The sequence below is a fragment of the Eleutherodactylus coqui genome, chromosome 3 (assembly GCF_035609145.1).
Source record: "Eleutherodactylus coqui strain aEleCoq1 chromosome 3, aEleCoq1.hap1, whole genome shotgun sequence".
Taxonomy (NCBI): Eukaryota; Metazoa; Chordata; class Amphibia; order Anura; family Eleutherodactylidae; genus Eleutherodactylus; species Eleutherodactylus coqui.
In genome coordinates, this window is record NC_089839.1 from 107,584,929 (window position 1) to 107,601,540 (window position 16,612).

At 39.7% G+C, this 16,612-nt stretch overlaps 1 protein-coding gene across 2 annotated transcripts in view; it reads left to right on the plus strand.

The window, feature by feature from the left end:
• Positions 1–16,612, plus strand: part of ADGB (androglobin) — a 243,210-nt gene that overhangs the window by 89,986 nt on the left and 136,612 nt on the right. For both annotated transcript variants that reach the window (XM_066595947.1, XM_066595948.1), the window contains exons 14-17: positions 6,108–6,138; positions 9,385–9,523; positions 12,362–12,425; positions 14,960–15,068. In XM_066595947.1, coding sequence (XP_066452044.1) covers positions 6,108–6,138; positions 9,385–9,523; positions 12,362–12,425; positions 14,960–15,068 — 343 coding nt within the window. The remainder of the gene's footprint in view (positions 1–6,107; positions 6,139–9,384; positions 9,524–12,361; positions 12,426–14,959; positions 15,069–16,612) is intronic.

The following is a 16,612-nucleotide window of genomic DNA, read 5'->3' on the forward strand; positions in this document are numbered from 1 at the left end:
GCGGCTCCATTGAAAACAGTGGTCTGCCGGCACCCCATAATTGTTTTTCATGGAAGGGCTTTCAACATAACCTCTTCCCTAAAAAACAATCATTTTAGTGTAAAAAAAACAACTTACCTCTCCACCGCTGCCATGTCCCCCGCTGGGATGAAGAACACATCTGCCACATGTGGCAGATGTTTCCTTCATCCCCGCTGGTAAAAAGAATTCCCTGCTGCTACATCTGCCACATCTGTGACAGATGCAGCAGACAAATTCTTCAATTCCCTACCGCAGCTGTCACACATGACAGCTGCGGTGGAGGATCCTGCTGCCGGCACCTGGTAATTGTTTTTCAGGGAAGGGCTTTAAACATAAGCTGCCATGTCCCCACAGGGTTGAGGAACACATCTGCCGCATGTGGCAGATGTTTCCTTCATCCCCGCGAGGAAAAAGACTTCCCTGCTGTACCTGCCACATATGTGACAGATGCAGCAAAGGAATTCTTCATCCCTGCAGGGAATAAAGAATTCCCTACCACAGCTGTCACAGATGACAGCTGCGATAGGGGATCCAGCTGCCGGCATCCTGAAATTGTTTTTCAGGGAAGGGCTTTAAATATAAGCCCTTCCCTGAAAAACAAGAAGAAATGGTGAAAAAATAAATAAATAAAAGAATACTCACATTTCTTCAGCTGCCGGGGCTCAGCTGCATCCAGCCGCCTCTTCTCCCTGCACTGCTCTCAGTAGTATTCAGCACGCGGGGATTTAAAATCCCCGCCTGCTGAATGGGCTGCCTCTGATTGGCTGAGCACTGTGACCAATCAGAGACAGCTCTCAGCCATTGAATGACAGCTGAGAGCTGCCTCTGATTGGTCACAGTGCTCAGCCAATCAGAGGCAGCACTCACCCATTCATGAATTCATGAATGATTTACAGTGATTTCAGCAGCTTTGTCATGCGTTTCTGACAATGTTTTGGCAGGCGCCGTCTGGGTCCATCCCACTGCTCTGTGACACTCCTGCAGGCTTCCCATGCACTTGTCAAGGCCGACAGAGCATCTATTGCTGGTAACTGGGTTGAAAACCCTGCCTCCAGCAAGAGATTGTTTTGATTGGCTGAGCTGGCGCTGAAGAACCAATCTAAGCCATTCAATAAAAATAGTGGTTGTATGGGGGGGCCTTGGAAAACCTGTCCACGGGCATAGTCGTTGTGGGAGAACGCTAAAGTCACAGCGATTTTCCGCGATGAACCAATCATTAATGATAAGTTAACCGTGGGCAAATTGCGGCAGGCTGCGATTTTTATACGTGAGCGGAAACTCGTGGCGATTTTCCCCTCGTGTACATTGGGCTGCGCTTTCCATAGTTATCCTATAGAAAGCATTCATTGATTTTATTCTGTAATTTTATTTGACTTATTAATGTAATTATGTTTTTTACTATCTGTGTCCCCCAGAGGTCTTACATGATGTCATGGGGGACATAGATAGTAAAAAAACATAAATTCATAAATAAGTAAAACAAAATTACAGAATAAAACAACAATACATACATAAGAAAGAAAACAACCCAAACCGTCGCTATAAGTGCCCTGTAATCCAAAATTATACATATCATAAATCAAAACATCCAAAACAAAATGAGGAACCTGTTTCCATACTTTATTTTAGTGTAAATATACTAATTTAAAAAAAATAACTAGAAATGTTAAACAAATTTTTTTTTTAGCTTTTTACCCCCAATAAAACTAAAAAGCTGAAAAAAAAGAAAGTAAAAAAGGATATTTAAAAAATAGCCCTATATGTCACAGGAAAAAAACACAGCAAAAATAATTTTGATAAAGGAAAAAAAAATAGGGCAGTAAAACCACCACAAGGGTAAAATCTTGATCCTTAAGGTACAAAACAGCCTGGTCCTTAAAGGGTTTATAAAAGAAAACACAAAAGAAAAAAAAACATTTAACAAGGTTCATTGTTGTTGTTAGCCGTTTAATTGTTCACGACCCTTGGCAACCTGAAAGGCTCCCTCCATGTTTTTCAGTTTTGCACTGCTTCTTTCAGTTGTGTGATATCCATGCCAGTATCAGTTCTGACAGTATCAGCCACTGTTTTCTTTGACGGCCAGGTCTTCTTTTGCCTCTGATCTGTCCAAGGATTATAGATTTTTCTAGTGACTCTGCTCACATTACAGGGCAAAAATACGTGAGTCTGAGCCCGGTCATTTTGCCCTCCAGTGATATATCGGGTCTTACATGATTCAGGACTTCTCTGTTTGTTACTCTCGCTGTCCAGGGCATACACAGCAGCTTTCACCAGCACCATAGCTCAAACACATCAATCCTCCTTCTATCAGCTTTTTTCACAGTCCAGCTTTCACATCTATGCATGGCTATTGGAAAACGGTGGATGTACTATCCTGCATTTAGTTGCTATAACGATATCCGTACTTTACCAGATTTTGTCCATGTTTAGCATCGCGCTTTGCTTCAATGCCATCCTACATTTTATCTCTGGCATAGATTCTCCAGCCTGGTCAATTTTTGAGCCAAGGAAGATGAAGTCTTTACGCATTTTATGATCTCATTGTCGATTTTGATTTGAATTTGGCCATTTTTTGCAGTTGTCATAATTTTAGTCTTCCTTTCAGGTAGAGGCCCATTTTTTCACTTTCAGTTTTAATCTTTAATATCAGCTGCTTCAAACCTGCTTCTGTTTCTGCAAGCAGAGTTGTGTCATCCACATAACGGAGATTGTTGATGTTTCTTCCACCTATTTTTACCCTAATTTCCAATCCGTCTAGGTCCATTTTCCAGGTGATAACTTTCGCATATAGGTTAAACAAGAAGGGTGAGAGCGTGCAGCCCTGTCGGACGCCTTTGCCAATCCCAAAGTGATCTGTGTCCCCATATTGTGTTCTCACAGTGGCTTCTTGATTGGTATAAAGTGTGCATTATTCATGATCAAAACAAAAAAATTCAGTGAAAAGGATTATCAGAACAAAGAGGTACAGAAAAAGATTGTCAGTGCTTACACAAAACCCACATCTTGTTTTATTCATTCATCTTCTAGACAGCAGAATCTTCTTCTTTTCTCCTACAAATAAGCACAAAGTTGGTAGTCCACCCCCAACCCCATCTATTAGGCATTTCTTTATGTTTACAGATTTAGTTAGGTGAAAGAATCTTATACGGGAAGGAATCATTTATTTAGCTGAACTAATGCACATTTACGAGTCATAATAGTTTTCAATTTAGCACTATTGAATGTCTGGCATGTACGTCACTCCTACAGCTTGCCGCTTTCTTGTTTTACTGCAATACTGTTTATGCATTGGAAATACAAAAGCTGCACTATCTTGCAATTTATATTTTCATTTTATGACCAGTTTAAATGCTGTTACCATGATGCTCTGTTTTTCTTCTTTTATGTTTTTCTGGGGGGGGTTTTTCTCTTCCATTTCCCGCTTAACCAATGCGCACTCTGTTATGCCGCTTTCAAGTTGCATTCCTGACATCTATGCATTTTTCATTCTTTACTCATAGGCATCAATTTATTTGTCTCAGGTAACTTGGTCATCCTTGAGAGACCTTACATTCTGCCTTGGCATTTCCTTCAATTCAGGAGCAGCTTATTCCTGAATTTATTTTTAAAGTCTTTTGGGGGCTTTTCTATATGAAAGCCTTTTTGGGCCTGTTGTGGCCAAGTGAATTATCTTACACTCAGGTCAGTCACTCAAAACTTAAAGGGGTTTTCCAGTTGTAATGCGAAATTTTAAAAAATTCAGATATAAAAAGGTGTTTCCACCATATTTATACACAGCTGTTTATGGGTATAAATTGCACAGCCATTACCTTCTTATCTAGTCCTCCATTTCTCATATTTCCCCACATTGGGAAACTAGATTGACATTGTCTCCTTTTAACCTTGCATACTATGTTACTATGTAAAATGGCTACCACATCCCTACTGACATGCAGCTTGAAACTACATTTACCATAATTTCCTGCTCTGCACTTCTTTCCTGTGTATGTCCTCACTAAGCACTGATATTGGTCAGTGATCCGGTCCCAAGAGCCGAATATAAAAAAAATCCGTCCCTGTTTGTTCTTCCTGCACAAGCCCAACCTATAGCATGAATTTGCATGGAGGAGTACTAAGAGGTCTGTGCTTGGTTGTTCTGTTCAAATGGTAGAATTTGACCTTGCAAAATTTATGACATTGCTTTTAAAATAAGCCACACACCTGTTGTCTTCCTTGGTGCAATTTTTGATCTAGGAGACCTATGTGAGCCTTCTTTTGTTTTAAGTGACATCCCTATTCTATGATTGACCCCTACACTACTGTACACCATTATTACCAGTTAATGGGAGCAGGACAGTGTTCCCTAAATGTATGGCTGTATTCCCACGGGGGGGGGGGGGGGGGGGAGTGGCTGCATTGAGGACCTTCTGGAAGGCAAATTAGTGAACCAAATTTTTACTCCCATTGACTTTAATGGGAGTTGGAATCAACCACCAATACACAATGAATTTGGTGAAATTGGCCTGATGCTGACACAAACCAATTATTCCACTAGTTAGGAATTTCTCAGAGCTACACTACCATCTGTATTCTCAGGCATTTATCGGTTTCTTTGACAGCTTTTGTTGATAAGATCAGGTGTTCTTTTATTTATATTGCCCATGTCCAGGAGTTGCGCCAACATTATATTTTAATTAAAGAGACAAAGTGTAAACGACATGTAGGTCACCTAATTAGCTGAGAAACAGTCAAACAGGTGTTGTAACTACTGATATCTGATCTTCGAGGATCTTTCTCAAAAATTTCTAAAACTTGTGAGGCCTACAATATGCAGAGTCTAAAAGCAACAGCTTTTACAACATTATGCTTCACATAGAATGAAACATAGTTACAGAATAGAAGTATTGATAAAATGTATGAAACAAATTCCTATGAAAAAAGTACAAGTTGTCTTGAATAAAAAAAGAAAATCCCACATATGGCTAAGTCAATAATGAGTTAAAAAAAAGCTAAGATTGTTTTGAAAGAAGGGAGTAGTAAATGACATTTTTTTAAAAATGGTCGTGTCCTCCCAGAGTTAAATATCTTTCTTACAATAAATATAAGGCCTAGATGTTCAGTACTTTTTTTAAAGGTATCACGCAGGGTTTACTCTTATCTATTAATATTGCAAGTCATTAAGGAGACTTTAAAATTAAATATGCAGTGTTTATAGTTGACATATGGTGCAGATTTTAAATCCACATCATGCTAGTTGTTTGTTGTGGATTTTCACAGTTGAATTCACTTCTGTCAATGAGCAAGGTGAATTTTGCAGCAAAAACAGCAGGAAATCCACATGTAAAACAATGTGGATTTTGTAAAAGAATCATGGCAATACCAAAGTAGAATTGCAGCTGTGGAAATTCCACCCCATGTAGTTGTAATCCTAAAAGCTTAATAACTCTAAGGGCCTGTTCAAACGTGCATCAGACATTACACGGATGTACGTCCATGTGCCTTCCGAGCAGTGGACATTGCTTCTCCTACTCTTGTCTATCATATGGACAAGAGCAGGACATGCTGTGACTTTTCTAATTCGGACCATCTGTCTATGTGAAAAAATGTGCGTGTTAATAGTCTAATTGGCTATAATGGGTTTGTGAAGTACACAGGCAGCACAAGGATGGAAAATGTGCCTGTGTGAATGGGCTGTTAGACCTAGGCTAGACTGAGACATTTTGCACTACTACTAATTGATTTTAATTATTGAGTGACAGCTGCTGCAGTCCACAAGTGGCATGCAACTCAGTGTATTTATTTGGGAAGTATCTATGCTGTAGCTCAATAGTTAGCATTAAATATCAAACCAAATATCTGTAGTGTCATATCTTGCCCACACAGTTTCAAATAGAACTCATAGATTGCCAACATTTAGCCACACATAGCGCCCAGGGAATGCCAAACGTTTTCCAGCTGAATAGTGCCAACTTAATGCCCTCATAAGGCCTACAACCCAACAGTCCTCTATCATAAGACAGAGACTTTTGTGTATTGCTTTCCCATTTATTGATATTATGTCAATAATGGCTGCTGCTTTAAAAAAAATATCTATTTTTTATCCGCAGGTAAACTCTTCATTTCAAGAAAACATACCAGGTAATTACACTTCGATTTATATTTTAGATTGTTGTGATGGTAATGCTTGAAGGAACATTTTTATTAGGGTTTAGTTAGTTAAAGTTGTGTACATCGATTACAAATAGACTCAGAACATAAGCGGATCATCAGGGGTCACAATAATGACCGGGCCCATGCACTGAGGGGGGCCAGAGGCCACCCTTTGCCATATACAAAATGCGCACTGAGTGCATTACTGGCTGGTCGCACTGTTGACTGCTCTGCACCAAGTTATAGAAAAGCGTGTCAGCATCAAAGGTATTTAAAAGAACAAATTCTTTTTATTGCTCCATGTTCATACAAGGACAGGCAACATTTCGACAGCAATGTCTTTATTAAGCCTGCTGTGCACCAATCACACTGCCGGCAAGGCGACCGGCCAGTAATGCACTCAGTGTGCAATTTTTATATGGCATAGGGCAGCCTCTGGGCCCCCTTAGCGCAGGGGCTCGGACGCCATTGTGACCCCTGATGGTATGCCTATGTCCTGAGGAAGCTGAAACAGAGAAGAAGAGGAGGAGGGAAGCAGACACACAGTACGGAGTGGAGTGAAGTAGAATGATGATGTCATCATCCTGCTGGTCCTGCACAGTGTATGGCGTCCGCATCTGCTGCTCTCCTCAAACAGAGAAGTGGTTTCGGGCCCAGGGGTATCTATCTATCTATCTATCTATCTATCTATCTATCTATCTATCTATCTCATATCTATCTAGTTCATCTCTCTCTCTCTCATATCTTGCTCTCATATGACTATCTATCTATCTATCTATCTATCTCATATATCTGTATCTCTGTCATCTCTATCTAGTTCATATCTATCTATTTATCTATCTATCTTTGAAGGTGAACTTTTGCACCCAGGCCCCTGAACCTTTTGTTACACCTCTGATTCAGGATACAATATTTTCAGCATACAATGGCTGAAAACAACGAGCAAAACTGTAGAAATTTGTTGCAAAAACCCATGCAGTTTTCAGAATGTGTTTTTGAATGTTTTGCAGGGGTTCACACAAAATATCATGTATTTACGACATGTAGATAGCATGGGTTCAGGAGCTAAACCTCCACCATCCAAAGTGATAGCTGGCTGCTAGCCAGGTCCTACTGAAACAATAGTTATCACAAAGAACACTGATTCCCACCATTAACTGTTCACATGCTGCAATCAATATTAATCACAAGATGTAAGCAGTTAACCTTTGGAGTAAGCTTCCTCTGTGATGTCATTGACCTATCGCCATTCAATTGCGGAGAGCCGATGGGTTGCCATGGTATCTGAACTCTGAGCAATGGCCTCCGAGTTTACCATAGCTTGTCATAGCCAAGAAAAGAGATAATACACTGAAGTATAGAAGTACTGCAGTGTATTATCTGAGCAATCATAGGTTACAAAAAAAAATAAAACAATCTTTCTTGTGCATGTTTCTTGTTTTGCAAAAACAAGTGAATAAAGAAATTTGTTTAGTGTTGCCACATGCATAACAACCTGTACAAATTGAACATACTTTTTTACATGCACAAGAAACACTATTGAACACTCTAGAAACACATTAAAAGGACACTGAGGTGTCACAGTTCTTGGCTATGAACATAAGTTGACTAGAGATGAGTGAGTATACTCGCTAAGGCACATTACTCGAGCGAGTAGTGCCTTAGCCGAGTATCTTCCTGCTCGTCTGTAAAGATTCGGGGGCCGTCACGGCTGACAGGTGAGTTGCAGCGGGGAGCAGGGGGAGCGGGGGGAAAGAGGGAGAGACGCTCTGCCCCGCTGCTCCCCGCCAGCCCCGAATCTTTAGGGACGAACGGGGAGATACTCGGCTAAGGCACTACCCGCTCGAGTAATGTGCCTTAGCGAGTATACTCGCTCATTTCTAAGGTTGACCTAATTGAATGATATCCAACCTTTCAGAAGAGTATGGCAGGTTTATTTTTCACCAAAATGATGAGGTATCCCATACTACACTGCCATGAGGTGGTCAGTAAAAACTATAAAGAGTTATAGAATAGTACAGGTTAATGTAAGTTGCAATATTCTGTTAATTGATATAAAAGGTTTCATTTGCATTAGACAAAATAACATTGAATATAGCTACTAGTGTGGTTCTACAAGTCAGGCTCTGTTTGCACTGCTGCAAGTACTCCATTTCATTTTTGTGCCAGGCGTTTTGGGTGTAGTCGTCTGCATTATCCGTGGCATCAAAAACAAAGAAACCGCAACACAAATGTAGCGAACCTCATTATAAGTTAGGATAAATCAGGATAAGTTAGGATTAGTTTGAAACTACTTGGAAAAAGATCTGTCATACTTGTCATGACTCTGTTAAAAAAGGAAAATGTTATGGCGTTGTGAAAACAGCCTAAAAAATACTACTACATACTGTATTACTGTGTATATTGCATATAATATACAACTGCTTATCAGTATAGTGTCGATGATGAAAGCAGATGATATTGCAATGCAGTTTGCAGTTCTTTTTATGGTTCAAAATATATTTTTTTATTGAAGAACTACAAATCCAGTGAGGAACAAGTATACATCATGGTAGAATGGTTTGCATCTATGTATCTTAGTAAACAGTAAGAGGGTTTTTAATCGCAAAATGGGTGGCTTAAAACAAAAACTTTATTAAACCAAAATAAAAGGAAAAAAGGATTTAAGAAAGAAGAAAGGAGGGAAGAAGAAGGTTGAGAAAAGTGAGGTAAGGAGTTGAATATAAAGGTCAATTAAATATGTATAAATATGTAAACACACAGTTTAGGCCCAAAGGAGACTCAACTTTTATTATGATTAACGGCAAGGTTACATAATTGTGGAGGTAAACACCGTTTAGGAGCCAGTTATTTAAACTAGAAGATGAGTGAAAAATATTCTAAGAAGCCCCCATTGAGTAATACTGGAATAGCTTTTATCATCATTTGCACTAAGTTCTTCCATATATATTTTACTGTCTAGGGCCACCAACCACATAAATCTTGTGGGAGGTGATCGATATTTCCATCCTTAGAGATAGATATCGGAATCATAGATAGGAGGACCATTTCTGGAGATAGCGAAACTGTCACTCTGCACAGTGAAGTATTGATTCCTCGCCAAAAGGGTAGAGAGCAGGAGGCATGACAACCAGATATGAAGAAAGGTGCCTCTATCGAAGGAGCCTCTCGAGCATTTGAGATCTGAGGGCACATCCTAGCCAAAGTTTGCAGTTGTTTTTGTCTCTGTCCTAGATTGCTCCAATAATGTTATGGCTAGTGATGGTGTCACGACAGATGTGTCAGATCAAGCACCCAACATTACTGAGAAAGAAGCAGTGGTGGACATAAAGCAAACATGGATGGAGTTTTCAGACTTTGGCAGATGTTTCCAGTAAGTTACCCACATCTTCAAAAAGTAAATATGATTTATTCCACTTCTGTTATCATCAGCTTTGATAGTAAATATTGTATGACATGGTACTGATTAGTTAGACACAATATAGTAACCTAGTATGTCCATCCAGTTGAGCCTGTTTCCACCCTCACCCCCATGTTGATCCAGAGGATTGGAAAAAAAACCAAACTCATTGAGACAGAAGCCAATTACCCCACCCCGGGGAGATAAATTCCTTCCCGACTCCATTACTGCAATCAGAATAATCCTTGGATCAAAACTCTTCTAAAAAGGTTCCTTTCTGACTCCAAGTCCAGCAGTCTGAAGATCAACAACCGATTCTGACTATTTAATGTGTATTACTAAGTATCCATCCTCACTGATTTTATTTTTTACCAATTTGTTCTTTGTCATTCATTCTATATTTTTGAAAACAAATTACATTGAAGGGAAGAAAGATCAAAGAGAGACCCAACAAGCAGAACTCGTGACATAAAGACATAACTAATCAATACAATCAAGCACAAAATTATGTAAAGTTTCTTCTCATATTATTGCAGTTGCTGCTCATTTTTGAGTTTTCTAATTATATTCATTTCCCTAACTCTAGAGCTTCATAAAGTAGCTAAGATCTTTAATTAAACAATTGCCGGAAATAAAGTGAGATGTTAGTATAAATGCTGATGACAGCACTATCTTTCACCTTTTTTCCCCAAGAGCAATTATAATGTGCAACATAAATTTGTTTAATTGCATTTTCAAAATTAACGTATTTGCAATCAAATTAAATCATATACCAAATACCATGAAAAAGTGTCCTTTACAGTTACCAACCCCTAGAGCAAGTATAAATTATAAATACCATACATTATATATGGTTTTTAGCATAGTTATTGGTCTTACCACATAATTTACCATTTTGTAAAGTACTTTTTACCTGATGCATGAGAGAATACTATACTATGGTATATTATTAATTCACACTAGAAAACGTTTTAATTATTTTGTAATGACAGCTGTGTTATTGCTACATGTTCTTTAATACCACCTGTATGGGAAACAACTTAATAACAAAGTAATTTCCTCAGAATGAAAGATATCAATTTTCTAACGGACATCAAAAACACAAAATGTAATGTTTTTGGGACAAGGGAGAATAATTAGTGGCTGATATGCGGATATGGTTCTCAAGTTGTTTCAAGAATAAACCCAATTGGATGGCAAATTGTTGGTCGATGAGGTTAACTCCTGCACCACTAACCAAAAAGACAGCCATAGGAGATGCACCAGTATTATCAATTAAGTTGAGAGCCTGGAAGTGGTTATACAAGCTATTTGTTGACCTATAGGAGTCTCCCTACTAACCGCTAGGCTGGTTAGTTTTCCCAACTGATTACTTCAATCAGGACAATTATGAATAAAGTGATCCACCCAATCACCATAAAAGCAATGGCCCTTAGAAAAGCAATTTTCTTCTTGTTCACTCATTTAGCAGTGCATTGGTTCCTTTATATCAGAAAATATAGAGACACCAGGATCTTCAGATTACACAAATTCACTTGCACTTTCTTTAATACAGTGACCAATATGAATAAGTGTAAGGGCCTCGTCTAGTAAATTAGGCATGGTATACTGAATCATGAGATCTTTAATTTTATGAGACAGACAGAAGCAAAATTGAATTTCAAGCATAGAATCATTCCACCGAGTCTCATTTGCCCATTGGCAGAACTGTGCACAATAATCCTCAATTCCATGATGTAATACTCTAATCATACTTTCTGTCAATGCCACGTGATCAGGACCATCATACAGCAGGCCCAAAGCAGAAAATAAATTATCACTAGAAGACAGAGCAATTGAGGAAGAAGGAAGAGAAAACGCTGACACGTGCGGATCTTCCTAAATACAGGAAATTATTATCCAAACCCTTTGGGATTCATCCCCAGAAGGCAAGGGTCTAAGCTTAAAACACATTTTATGGGATTCATGAAATGAAACAAAATCACAGTGTGGCTTTTCTGGTCCTTGGGTTGGAGCCGCAGGAGTAGTAGCCGCAGGTCTGGAGAATGGTCATGGAAAAGTCAGAGGTCGGTATCAGGAGGTCTTGTGTTGTGTTACAAATGGAGGAGATGGGTAGCGTTGTCAGTAAGGAAGCCATTGCTCGGTATTAGGAGGTCTTATTCCGTGGTACAAATGGAGAATGTGGGTAGCGTTATCAGGAAGGAAGCCAGGAGTCAGTATCAGTAGGTCTGGTTGAAATAGCAGAGCAGTAGACAGGACTGAAGCTTGATCAAGGCTGTGGAGCACAATAATCATGCATTGAGAGAGTGGCAAGGCCAGGCTTTTATTGTGAGCCTAATCAGGAACAGAGGCGAGATCGACAAATTAAAGAGTTATACAGGGGAACTGTCAAAGGGCTGAATGGCTCAGCAGAGGGAGCTACTGACCGGAGCACAGGAGGTCTCTGGTTCGATCCCTGACACACAGGCTCAACTACCCATACATTCAGTATTGGATCTATTAGAGACAGACTGAATACATTTTTCTATATGTGTACGCTGTTTGATTTCTGCAGCTTCAAGCATGAGAGACTGAAGTTGCTCTGCAAGCATTTACATCAGATCCTCCATACCAACAGACAATTTAAAAGAAATGTCCGTAATATTTTTTGGGTTAGTAATTTTGTAATGTTTGACTCGGACGTATTGGTTGTGTCCTAAATGGAATGAAGTACTGTAATCTACAGTCAGCACTCTGCCTTTGGATACATATTTATGTAGACAGAAATACTTCCAACCAGATGTGTAATGGCACACTTGTTTTGATTTACAGGACATTGTACATCTTCCACAAGCCAAATACATATCCATACACATGTCAGAAAGGAGATTTCAAGGTAAAGGATTGTGCTACTGGTAACTTTATGTAATATTCTTCAAAGTTAGGGACAAGGGAGTACCAGTGAATTGCATATACTGAAATACTCTGTACTGCCAATATTATTATTTCAATGATCTGGCTGCATGTTCTAGTCTCATCCACTCCTGCATTGTATGTATATTTGTAGAAAAATACATTAGGTGAGCTGATCCTGATCAAGCACAAGTGGAGAAGTATAAACAATAACCTATTCTCATAAGCATTCTTCATATTACAATTAATGGATACAGCATATCTAAAAACCTGAAGTCATTAATGGCCAAGCAATTACTGAATCCTAGAATAAAAACGATGACAAGCTGAGTACACCAAGTTAGCCTAGTTATATTTAGTCTTTCATTTAACAGACCTTTCTAACCCACTTTCCTGGTTAATTCTCTTGACTTTAAGCTCATTACAAAGATTTGCATTATTAGATTAGTTACCCTCCTGAGATGTTTTGGATGTATTTTAGAATTAATTCACCATTTTATATAAATCTCATGAACTTAACATCTCTGTACAAAATGTTATGCTCTTTAAGTGGCACAAGACTTCCTTAGGCAGAAAGTCATAGATAAAACCTTCTTCTCCATCTGTTGAGTGAATACAATAGTGAAAGGACTATAAATAACTAAATAGCTTAAATTATTGATTGGAAGTGATGAAGGACAGGAAGAGAGGACAAAGTGACAGTGAACACAGTGCTGCTCCTGAGACTTTGTCAAACTTTTTGACCCTTGTGTCTTTTCGTCTCTTATGTCAACAGTAAGCCTTCATGCAATTAATTATTTAGTAATGGATAGGCACTTGACTATCGCTCAATGTTTATGTCATTTTAACTTTGTATTTAACACCTTCACCTCTCCATTGATGACAGATGATGATGAGTTTTTGTGAATCATTACTGAGACTTGCATGGCCAAATTGAAAAACATAATTATTGCATTAATATGTAACACCTCACTCGCCCTTGACTAATTTAGGAGTTTCATGTTATGAGCTCTAGGAAAATGTGAATTGACATTTACATATATGAAATATGACCTTTCATGTTTTTCTCTCTTACATTGGTAATATTGAGTAAAGTCCATTTTAATGTTTTTTTTTTAAAATCAAACTTTATTGAGCAATTGTTGAATTTACAGAAGTACGTAAGTGCAATTACAATAAGCATCAAAATAGTATACAAGCTAAATCATTTTTAAGTTAGCATTTTCTAACTAAGTAAGTAAAGGTATTTAAAAACATTATATAGCCATCTGCAATTAATCGTTACTGGGGAGACTTCCTTGCTAAGCCCATTGGGAAAGGGTCTTCGAGTATTAGGATCCATTTACACCAAAAAATTAATGAACAAGCAAATGACGTCAGAGTTTAGTTTGTTCGCTCCTGCTACCTGTTCAGACAGGCAGGCTCATTCAACTGAGAAATTGTTCAGGAGTTCACATTCACTGTCTAAGAGAATGAGAACAACCAAATGAGCGTTATTTAAATTGAATGATAAGTAAATGAGCCAACGATAATTTTTATGTATAAAATAGAAAGGAGTTTTGCTCACCCCTCCTTTACCTCAAACAGCACTTTATCATCTGTGGCAGTGGTTCCACCGTCCAGTCCTGACGGCATCATACACAGAAATATATGAAAAAGGAGGGCTGGCTTCTAGTGGAAAAAACTCTGCCTTTATTTACCAAACAGTGCCCGAATGCATCAGATACACTTAGTACGCGTTTCAACCCTAACCACGTCTTGATCACCTCTGGTACTGTTTGAAATGAAGGAGATGTGAGCAAAACTCCTTTCTATTCTATACATAAAAATTATCATTAGTTCATACAAACCTTAGGTGATTAAGACCTGGCTAGGGTTGAAACGCGTACTAAGTGTATCTGATACATTCAGGCACTGTTTGGTAATTAGAGGCAGAGTTTTTCCACGAGAAGCCAGCTCTCTTTTTTCATGTATTTCTGAGAATAATTTTCTATGCCTTCATAATATGAACTATGAACAAAACGTAAACGATTATCGTTCATTCTTCAGTTGTTGGCGTGCATTTAGACTGAATGTTTATTGTTCAGTTTTTGCACGTTTAAATGATTTTTTGGGTAATAATCATTTTGTCCTAAAGGGCCTTTAAACTAGTGCAGCATAATGTAGTAAAACTCTGCGAGTAAGCTTCTATACCAGTCATACTTGACTCCTAGTCACCTAGCCGCCATTTATCAGAAGCTTGGATGGTAGAGGAGCGCTGAGATATATTTTTGGGGGCTGCCCCGTTATTAGCATGTTTTGGAATCAAATTAAGGTTCTACTTAAAGATTCCTAAAGAATAATACCAGACTGGTACTGTTCCTTAGCTCTGTTACATATTAATATTGCAGATTTACCACCTACAGACAAGGTTAAGTTTTCCATATCTTAGAAGTCACTAAAGCTTTAATTTCAAAATATTGAAAGTCAACTGGGTTTCCATTTAATGTTTTTTTTAATTTACTTTTTATTGCATAGACTGCAGATGATCGAGAAAGAGGAACCTATTTCTTATATGTTGATAATCTGAGGCCTACAGAAATTTTAGTTAGCTTCTCAGCACTGACACACTGGGGAGATTCGCTTGGTAAGTTGAATAGTTTTGTTTTGTTTTTTTGTTGTTGGGTCTCTGACATTGCATGATTTTGATGGGTGTGCTGGTTTTAAAAGCTAAAATTGTTTGTTGGGCCCTGCAAGTGATTTAACATATGTAATGTGACTAGAGATGAGCAAGCACCAAAATGCTCGGGTGCTCGTTACTCGGGACGAAATTATCGCGATGCTCGAGGGTTCGTTTCGAGTAACAAACCCCAATGAAGTCAATGGGCGACTCGAGCATTTTTGTATATCGCCGATGCTCGCTAAGGTTTCCATTTGTGAAAATCTGGGCAATTCAAGAAAGTGATGGGAACGACACAGCAACGGATAGGGCAGGCGAGGGGCTACATGTTGGGCTGCATCTCAAGTTCCCAGGTCCCACTATTAAGCCACAATAGCTGCAAGAGTGGGCTCGCCCCCTCCCAACAACTCTTACTTCTGAAAAGCCCTCATTAGCAATGCATACCTTAGCTAAGCACCACACTACCTCCAACAAAGCACAATCACTGCCTGCATGACACTCCGCTGCCACTTCTCCTGGGTTACATGCTGCCCAACCCCCCTCCCCCCCCCCCCCCCCGCACGACGCAGTGTCCACAGCGCACACCAAAGTGTGCCTTCAGCTGCACTCATGCCACACCACCCTCATGTCTATTTATAAGTGCGTCTGCCATGAGGAGGAACCGCAGGCACACACTGCAGAGGGTTGGCATGGCTAGGCAGCGACCCTCTTTAAAAGGGGCGGGGCGATAGCCCACAATGCTGTACAGAAGCAATGAGAAATATAATCCTGTGCCACCGCCATCAGGAGCTGCACACGTGGGCATAGCAATGGGGAACCTATGTGCCACAAACTATTCATTCTGTCAAGGTGTCTGCATGCCCCAGTCAGACCGCGGTTTTTTATAAATAGTCACAGGCAGGTACAACTCCGCAATGGGAATTCCGTGTGCACCCACAGCATGGGTGGCTCCCTGGAACCCACCGGCTGTACATTAATGTATCCCATTGCAGTGCCCATCACAGCTGAGGTAACGTCCGATTAAATGCAGGTGGGCTTCGGCCCACACTGCATGCCCCAGCCTGACCGGGGTTTTTAATTCATAGACACAGGCAGGTACAACTCCCTATTGTGAAGTCCGTGTGGACCCACAGCATGGGTGGGTGCCAGGAAGCCACCGGCGGTACATAAATATATCCCATTGCATTGCCCATCACAGCTGAGGTAATGTCATGTTTAATGCAGGTGGGCTTCGGCCCACACTGCATGCCCCAGTCAGACTGGGGTTCTTTAGAAGTGGACACATGCAGTTACAACTCCCTGTGGACCCACAGCATGGGTGGCTCCCTGGAACCCACCGGCGGTACATAAATATATCCCATTGCAGTGCCCAGCACAGCTGATGTAACGTCAGCTTTAATGCAGGTGGGCAAAAAATTAATTGGATTACACTGTAGGCGAGGGCCCCAAAAAATTGGTGTACCAACAGTACTAATGTACGTCAGAAAAATTGCCCATGCCCAACCAAGAGG